Here is a 9,418-nt window from a genome sequence, read left to right on the forward strand (position 1 = left end):
AACTTTTAGAACTGATTATGAAGCATCATGTGATTAAAAAACACCTCCCATCCAGTCACAGCACACCTTACAGACATCATAACAAAGGCACTGAATACATTAGCATAGTAGATACACTGCTAAAAGTTATATTTCCAATTTCCCAGAGCAAGAAAGAAAAAGTCTAGAAAAGCTGACAATGCCCAATTTTACTAAAATGGCTTACCACTTAAAGCAAAGTGCTGACCCTTCTGGAGGACAGAATGGAGGCTTACACACTGCCCTGTACTCCCCCAGGATGTGGTGTGCAAAACACCCACACGATGTGAATGGGACTCTTAGGTGGAGAGGTGAAGGAAGCTCTCAGATCAAATGACAATAAGAGCTGTAAAATGCTCTGCTTCAGTTCAACCTTGCTCCCTCTCCCACTTTCCCTCTTACCTACATGACAAACAAGAGAACAAGCAAGCACTTTTTGTCCCTGACAGTGACTACTACCAGAAAAGTGACCAGGGTAAAAAGCCCTGCCTTCTGCAACATCAGTCTTATTTTAAATAATGTATTAAAAACAACTAACAAAGTTATTGTCAGAGTGGGATATATGTGAGATACTAAAATTGGGAGGAGTTTGATGATCCATTTCAAACATTTCCATGTCTTTTATCACTCATATTTCTGACCTATCTTTTGCGATGTTTCTCATTACCATCACTTGGTTGGTAAGAGGGCAGCAATATGACTTGGCAATTCAGTTGACTGGGCTACATTTTCCAACATTTGACTGAAAAGGCATTAGAAGAGGAGCAACATCAGCTGGAAAACATGAACCACAGTCCTGGCCTGTGCCAGATACTAACCAAGTGACCTTGGATTAGTCACTTAGCCTCTCTGGGCTTTAGACTGTGTACTTAAAAAATAAGGTTTTGTTATTCTACAAATCTGCCTAGTAAACATCATATGAAAGTCGAAGATAGTAATACCTCACCTACAAGCCTCAGGGAGCTGTATAAACACTAAACACTGTGTGAAAATAAACACATAGTTAAGAAAAATGTTGGGGTTAGAAGCTAAACTAAGCATGAGATATATTTTTAAGAATTTTCTTGGCCTTCCTCATTCTTAATTGTAACACTAAATTAAAACTTACTGACAATACTCCAAACCACACCACCCCTGTTAATAAATCAAGCAGGGAAGCACTGCCTAGACACCCACTAATGCCCTATACTAGGCAGAGTGAGGAATACAAAAGATGCCAAACACAGATGCCTTCTTCATTTACCAGCTAAGAGAGGAGGCACTTCAGAAACCACCAGAAAACAACACGAAGTCAGTACACAAGTGCAAGATTATGGGCTACCAATTATAAACAGTATAGGAATTGCAAAGAGGAGCTACAATGAGCTGGAGTAAACATGGAAGACTTTGTGAACGGGACAGAACTCCACCTGGGCCTTCAGTTCAGGTCAGTCACTCAGTTGTGTCTGATTCTTTGTGACGCCATGAATCACAGCACGCCAGGCTGTCCATTACCAACTGCCCGGAGTTCTCACCCTGTCCATCACCAACTCCCGGAGTTCACCCAACTTAGAGGATTTCTAAGTTGCTTTTCTAAGGAAAATGCTGGAAACTTCTGGCCTATGATAAGGCAGAGTTTACTCTAGGAGGTTAAGGCACAAAATAATTTTGAACATATAAGATAAGCCAAAATGATGGAGGGTTGAGACTTCCTGGCCTCAGTCTTTGCAATACCTGGTTTTGTAAAGTCTTTGACTTGACTCTAGATGTTAGGCGGTCAAAACAGTAGGTGAACTGAAAGGTGATGAGAGACAATCCAGGTATCAAGGGATGAAATCCTGAGTATCATCAGAGTATCAGCAATCAGAATGGACACTTGAAACCAATAATGTACAGTTCCTGGGAGCTGATAAAATGTGGAGGATAATTAAAGAAAGAGAAATCAAAGACCATTTCAAGGCTTTTGGTATCCAGGACCAAAAGAATGAATATTCCATTGAATAAGTGGAGATGTTATAGAGGGAAGTCAATTTGAGAAAAAGATTATGAAAACTCAGTTTTAGACATGCTGAATCTGATGTTTGGATAAGTGTACAGTAAGAAGCTTAAAATTCAAAACTGAGGCAAAGATATAGAGATCAGGCTTAAGATACAGAGCCACAACTTAGTGATAAACAGTTGATTGAAAAGAAGAACTGGCCAAGGTCTGTATCTGTGAGAAACAGTTACTGCCAATGAACAGAAGCCTTCTAAGCCAAAAAAGTGATGAGAGAGAAATTAGAGTCACAGTCTCTCCTCTATTTGATAAGCTTAGGAATTTAACTTAACCCCTGAAAAGTAATGAGATCTACTTAGTAAAAAATCCTCCTGCAATGTGGGAGACCTGGGTTCAATCCCTGGATTGGGAAGATCCCCTGGAGAAGGGAAACGCTACCCACTCCAGTATTCTAGCCTGTAGAATTCCATGGGCTGTATAGTCCATGGGGTTGCAAAGAGTTGGACACGACTGAGCAACTTTCATTTCCACTTCACTTCCACACTTAATAAGGTAGGCTACTGACAATACTAAATGAAATAAAGTAATAAAATTAAGTAAATCTCATTTAACAACCTAAAAACAAGAGCAGGAAACCAAGAAAAAGTAGTGTCAGAGGGAGCAAGGGCTTGTTTTTCAAGACAGGATCAGTGGTCAAAACAATACTGTAGCAAATGCCCACAGCCTGAAATGTGAGAGAGAAAAGCACATAACACAAAGTACTCAGAGCCCCGCCTCTGGAGTAATTGTATCATATATTTGTTTACTGTCAGTTTCAACCATGAGGAAAGACTGTTTTTTTCCTGAGATATTTCTTTGGGAACATTTACTGGGTGCTTGGTCACCAAAGGCACGCAATAAATATGGGGGGGGGGGGGGGGAACCACCCTCAAGTTGTTGTAGTTTAGCCGCTAAGTCATGTCTGACTTTGCAACCCAATGGATGGTAGCCCACCAGGCTCCTCTGCCTGTGGGATTTCCCAGGCAAGAATGCTGGAGTGGGTTGACATTTCCTTCTCCAGAGGATCTTCCCAACCCAAGGATCAAACCTCCATTGGCAGGCGGATTCTTTACCGCTGAGCCACCAGGGAAGCGTCATAAAACTAAATGTATTCAATTTAAGAAGCATCCTTTAGCCTGAGATTATGTCCTTCTTTGTCTTTGGGGAGAGGCACTAAAACGTTCTTTCTTTTACAAAAAGATGATAGTTGATAACTATAACTTTTTTTTTAACTTGACAAAACAAAAAACTTAGCAATTCTATGTCGGACTCCAATTTTCTTTTTTAATTTCTCAGTCAGTTCAGTCGCTCGGTCATGTCTGACTCTTTGTGACCCCATGGACTGCAGCACACCAGACCTCCCTGTCTATCACCAACTCCCAGAGTTTACTCAAACTCATGTCCATTGAGTTGGTAATGCCATCCAACCATCTCATCCTCTGTCGTACCCTTCTCCTCCCACCCTCAATGTTTCCCAGCATCAGGGTCTTTTTCAACTAGTCAGATCTTCACATCAGGTGGTCAAAAGTACTGGAGTTTCAGCTTCAGCATCAGTCCTTCCAATGAATATTCAGGACTGATTTCCTTTCAGATGGACTGGTTAGATCTCCTTGCAGTCCAAGGGACTCAAGAGTCTTCTCCAACACCACAGTTCAAAAGCATCATCTTTCTTTATAGTACAACTCTCACATACATACATGACTACTGGAAAAACCATAGCTTTGATTGATGGACCTTTACTGGCAAAGTAACATCTCTGCTTTTTAATATGCTGTCTAGGTTGGTCATAACTTCTCTTCCAAGGAGCAAGCATTTCATGGCTGCAGTCACCATCTGCAGTGACTTTCGAGCCCAAAAAATTAAAGTCTGTCACTGTTTCCCCATCTATTTGCCATGATGTGATGAAGCGATCGGACCAGATGCCATGATCTTAGTTTTCTGAATGTTGAGTTTTAAGTCAATTTTTTCACTCTCCTTTTTCATTTTCATCAAGAGCCTCTTTGCTCTTCTTCACTTTCTGCCATATGGGTGGTGTCATCTGCATATCTGAGGTTATTGGTATTTCTCCCAGCAATCTTGATTCCGGCTTGTGCTTCATTCAGCCCAGCGTTTCTCATGATGTACTCTGCATATAAGTTAAATAAGCAGGGTGACAATATACAGCCTTACACACGCCTTTCCCAATTTAGAATCAGTCTGTTGTTCCATGTCCAGTTCTAACTGTTGCTTCCTGACCTGTATTAAGATTTCTCAGGAGGTAGGTAAGGCGGTGTGGTATTCCCATCTCTTTAAGAATGTTCCACAGTTTGTTGTGATCCATACAAAGGCTTTGACATAATCAATAAAGCAGAAATAGATGTTTTTCCGGAACTCTTGTTTTTCAATGATCTAATGGATGTTGGCAATTTGATCTCTGGTTCCTCTGCATTTTCTAAATCCAGCTTGAACATGTGGAAGTTCATGGTTCACGTACTGTAGAAGGCTGGCTTGGAGAATGTTGAGCATTACTTGACTAGCGTGTGAGATGAGTGCTATTGAGCAGTAGTTTGAGCATTCTTTGACATTGCCTTTCTTTAATGGCACCCCACTCCAGTACCCTTGCCTAGAAAATCCCATGGATGGAGGTGCCTGGTAGGCTGCAGTCCATGGGGTCCCTAAGAGTCGGACACGACTGAGCGACTTCACTTTCACTTTCCATTTTCATGCATTGGAGAAGGAAATGGCAACCCACTCCAGTATTCTTGCCTGGAGAATCCCAGGGATGGGGGAGCCTGGTGGGCTGCCGTCTATGGGGTCACACAGAGTTGGACACGACTGAAGCAACTTAGCAGCAGCAGCAGCAGCAGGACTGGAATGAAAACTGACCTTTTCCAGTCCTGTGGCCACTGCTGCGTTTTCCAAATTTGCTGGCATATTGAATGCAGTATTTTCACAGCATCTTCTTTTAGGATTTGAAAAATTTCAGTTAGTGAAGTCCAAAAATATGAGAACCTCTGCTCTAATTCAACTAATTTTCTGGCTTTCCAAATCCCTCAGAATACGGTCAACAAGATGTTAGTCTGCCTATGCTGAACATCTCTAATGTTCAAGAGCTTCCAGTGATGTGGAATCAAGTGAAAAAAGATACAGTTGTATATCTGAGGCATGTTTACTTAGCTTCATGAAGAAAAAGCAAAAAACCAAAGCCTGTAGGGAGAAAGCTAACTTGTGAAAGAGGGCCAGTAGAGAAATGAAGGCCTAGAAAACTTTTTAGTAAGTTCAAAGGGATGCTTCTATGCTATACTCATAGTCTTCCCTCAACTTAGTGATTATGAAAATCTTCACAAAAGTAACTATAAAGGCTAGAAATGTATAAAACACTCCTGAGGTGAGGGGTGATCAGCTTACATTTTTTTTTTTTCACACATCTCAGTACCGCCTGAGACAACTCATTTGCTAACCTATATAAATTTTAGTTGAACACTTTTCAGGTTCAATCAGAGGCAAATATCTCATGGTTTTAATATTGCCCAGACCCAAAAATATAACAGAATCTAAAAGACACATATACTCAAGGATGCAAAAAACAACAAACAGAGATATAAAGTCCATGACAATCAACATGAGAATCAAAGAGGATGAGAAGAGCTTGAAGGCAAGGAGTAGAAAGAGGAGAAGGAAAAAAAAAAAAAAAAAACCTAATCTCAACAAGCCCATCTAAAGGAACCAGAGACCTGGATACAGTTGCCTTCAACCTTCCAAGACGTAACAGGCTGAAAAGGAGCAAGGTGGGATTTGAAAATGACACAAAACTGGTTGATAAAAAAAATCACAAGCAAAAGTATAATACTCAGTGCCAGGTAGAGACAGGCATTTCAAATATTTGGAGAAACAAATATTTGCACAAATAAAAAGACATTCATACAAAGAGGATGTGAGTCCCCGCTTCCAACCACATCATCCAAAGCACATAGGTCCCCATCAACCAACTTTCTTTGCATTTATGCTCAGGCTAAAAATCTAACCTTATGAAAAGCTGAGCCCTCTCAATAACCCACACTGGCCTCCTAGCCCAGTTCTAGCACAGCGAGGCCCAGCAAAGTTCCTTCCCTAAGAATTGTCATTTCTCAAATCCAGCACCCATGAGTCAGTGCCGAAGGAAAAAACAAAGTTATTGGGAGCGGAGGCAAAGAGGCCAAGGGGTGGGAAGAAAAACTATTTTTGATGTACAGAAAGGTAAAAAATACTCCTGCTAAGTCGCTTCAGTCGTGTCCGACTCTATGCAACCCCAAAGACGGCAGCCCACCAGGCTCCCCTGTCCTTGGGATTCTCCAGGCAAGAACACTGGAGTGGGCTGCCATTTCCTTCTCCGATGCAAGAAAGTGAAAAGTGAAAGTGAAGTCGCTCAGTCGTGTCTGACTCCTAGAGACCCCATGGACTGCAGCCTATCAGGCTCCTTTGTCCATGGGATTTGCCAGGCAAGAGTACTGGAGTGGGTTGCCATTGCCTTCTCTAAAAACACTCCAGTTCTGGAATTATAGTATTCCTAGATAGACCAAATGAAAATAAAACCTATTTCTATTTATTATTAAATGAACAGAAATAAATTTCTACCAACTGAAGCCACCAAAGACTGAAAGGAGTTTTTTGGTTTTCTTTAACTTTCTTTCACCCCTGGTTTTCCATTACATCTCAGCCTCTCATTGTTGCAGCACTACTGATGAAGTCTTAATAGCAAAGAACTATGCTGGACACCAAAATTCTGCTTGGTTGATCTGTATTAGATTCAATTTATCAGTATTTGCATGCACACATTTATTTCATTTTTCATTACTTATATTTAAATGATGTGTAACGTTCTTTTCCTCCCTTCAGAGCCTGCTTTCCCACACCTTTTTCTCATCTGCATTCTAAGGTACTCCTTTTCTTTCCTTTAGTTCACTTTGCTTCCGAAGTAAAACAGGGTCTGCAGGGAACTGATATAAACGGGGCAGGTTTACGGCAAATAATACCCTACCTAAGATATCCTCTATACCATGTGTTGTCTACGGTCAGGCAATTCCTTTCATGCCTCTGAGCCTGAGCAGAACTCATGTGCTGACGCTATGCTCACATTGTTGATGCTAACAATCACCATCATGTTTCCTAGAGGTTCAGGAGTGTTCCCAAACCTCCTGAAGAACATGAACAAATCACAAAGCCCTCAAAGCCACAACCATCATCAAGCAACTGAGCTCCTCCTGTTCCTAACAGTCCAGGAATTCAAGAGTCTCAGGTACTCCTTAATCCCCATGACCTGGTTCTACTCAAGCTAAAAATTCTGTAAGGCATTTTTAGAAACTGTAGTTTCAGAATTCTATTAGCTCTCCCAAAAGGACTCAACATCAAACAAACTTCCAGCCCAAAACAAATCTGGCTGACATTCTGCCAAATAGCTATAAAAGGCTGCTGTCGTACAACTGCCCTGAAGTGAAGCTGGCCAAATCTAAATGAAAAATGATAAAGCTCCAAGAATAAGCTGTCATAAAAAGATACATGGTTCCTCAGAAGAAATTGCTGGCGGTTTGAAACGTCAAAGGGCTCTTGTTCCTTTATAAAGATTAAACTAAAGAAAGTAAATCAAACTTGAAATGTTCAAAATTCCTGGGGATTAATAGTCCATTTTTAACAAAATGCTAAAAGAAAAATCTTGTATTCAATAATGCAGTTTCTTCAATGTCTCCCAAGTAACTGTTCAGCTTATTTTGGAAGCAATTTTGTTGCAGGTCTTGAATGTACTTGGGTACCAAGGAAAAGACACCTGTGCCTGGCAGGTCGTACACTACTAATTCGCCCAAGGTGCCAGAGAAACAGAAGATGCTGTGATTTCTGGATACGATTTTCTGCAATGCCAGGTAAAAGAGGTCACATGCCCTGTACAGCCGCGGCTCAGCTTTTTCCGAGCGATGTGCAAGCTCCTCGGACAAAATTTTGCTAGGAATTCGGAGAAACAGGCAAGCTGAGAGGAATTCCTCTCGGCACCGGTGTCTGTACTTTGCAGCTTCCTTTTCCGACGGCCTCGCGCGCATCCTGTGTCTCCATTCCGCCGATGCTCGGCCCTCCCTGGGCTCCAGCTAGCCAGTAGAGGACCCTCCCTACAGCCCCTCGCGGCGACACCCCTCCCGCGGGTCAGCTGGGTTCCGCCTGCCGCCCGGCCCGGCCGCTGCGGCCCCGCCCGCTGCCCTTCCGCTCACTCACGCGGGAGGCCGCGGCGGCGTCTCCATGGCGGCTCCTCTCGGGCTTCAGCTCTACGGCGCCCGCCGCCGCCAGCACCATTCCAGCTGCGGACGCCTGCCCCGCCCGCCCGTCGCGCCGCGTCCCATCCGCCCGGGCGTCAGCCCACCGCCGCCCCGCACCCGCGCCTGCACCGGCACCCGCTCCAGAAGCGGCCCCGCTAGCCGGCCCAGCTCTGCAGCCGCACTTCTCGGGCGCTCTCCGCCTGCCGGCGATGCTGGGGGCGGAGCGGCAGGAGGGCACTTCCGGGTGTGACGCGCCCTCGAGACCCCGCCCCGCCTCTTCCTGCCGCCGCCGAGTGGGTTCCCAGGGTGGGTTCGCCCGCCCGAACCCTTGAGCGGGAGACGTGAGGGCGGGGTCTGGCCGGAAAGCGCGTGGTCCCGGCGTTAGGCGTTTCTGACTGCTCCGCTTCACAGGCGCGTTTGATTTGTCCTCTCGCAGTTTGTCTCCAGGGAGGCGGGAGGAGTGGGCGTAGCCGATCCTTCCTTTACAGACAGTGAAACTGAGGCAAGAAGAAATGTCTCGCCTGTCCAGAGTCCCAAGCAGAAACTGGAGCCTCCCTTCTCAGGCTGTGATCCCCTCGTTGCACTTACTGGGAGAGATCTGCAGCACTGTAATGGGATGCAGAGAAAAATTAGGTATCCGTGCCCGCGCACCTGCCTGCCATGAAAATACCGAATAGTCAGGTGAGGAGACCGAAATGGTGGTCAAGGAGTGAAGTCGCTCAGTCGTGTCCGAGTTCTTTGCGATCCCATGGATTGTAGTCTACCAAGCTTCTCTGTCCATGGGATTTTCCAGGCAAGAGTACTGGAGTGGGTTGCCATTTCCTTCTCCAGGGGATCTTCCTGACCCAGGGATCGAACCCAGGTCTCCTGCGTTGCAGGCAGACGTTTAACCCTCTGAGCCACCAGGGAAAGGCCTCTCAAAATATGTCATATAGAAGAGATGGAAGAAAGCGAATCTTGAGAAAGCGAATCAAAGAATGCTCAGGGCAGAGGGAAGAGCAGTGCAAAGACTCCTGGACCTTGAAGAAATGAAACAGTACAGTGCAGCTGATGTTTCCCCCAAATATGCCGCGGTGCAGTGGTAGGATCTGGGAACTTGTTAGAAAGGAAAATTCTCGAGGCCCATTTC

The 9,418-nt window shown here is 44.3% G+C and overlaps 1 protein-coding gene across 3 annotated transcripts in view; it reads right to left on the reverse strand.

Annotated features, from left to right (window-relative positions):
- The window catches only part of KLHL2 (kelch like family member 2), a 164,368-nt gene extending 155,981 nt beyond the window's left edge, over positions 1-8,387 (reverse strand). The window contains exon 1 of one of the 3 annotated variants that reach the window (XM_006073200.3): positions 8,249-8,387. In XM_006073200.3, the coding sequence (XP_006073262.1) occupies positions 8,249-8,274 (26 nt within the window). In that variant the 5' untranslated portion in view covers positions 8,275-8,387. The remainder of the gene's footprint in view (positions 1-8,248) is intronic. The other 2 variants (XM_025268233.2, XM_025268236.2) reach the window with 2 other exon arrangements.
- Between the last annotated feature and the right edge of the window lie 1,031 nt (positions 8,388-9,418).

The sequence above is a fragment of the Bubalus bubalis genome, chromosome 17, assembly GCF_019923935.1.
Source record: "Bubalus bubalis isolate 160015118507 breed Murrah chromosome 17, NDDB_SH_1, whole genome shotgun sequence".
Classification (NCBI taxonomy): Eukaryota; Metazoa; Chordata; class Mammalia; order Artiodactyla; family Bovidae; genus Bubalus; species Bubalus bubalis.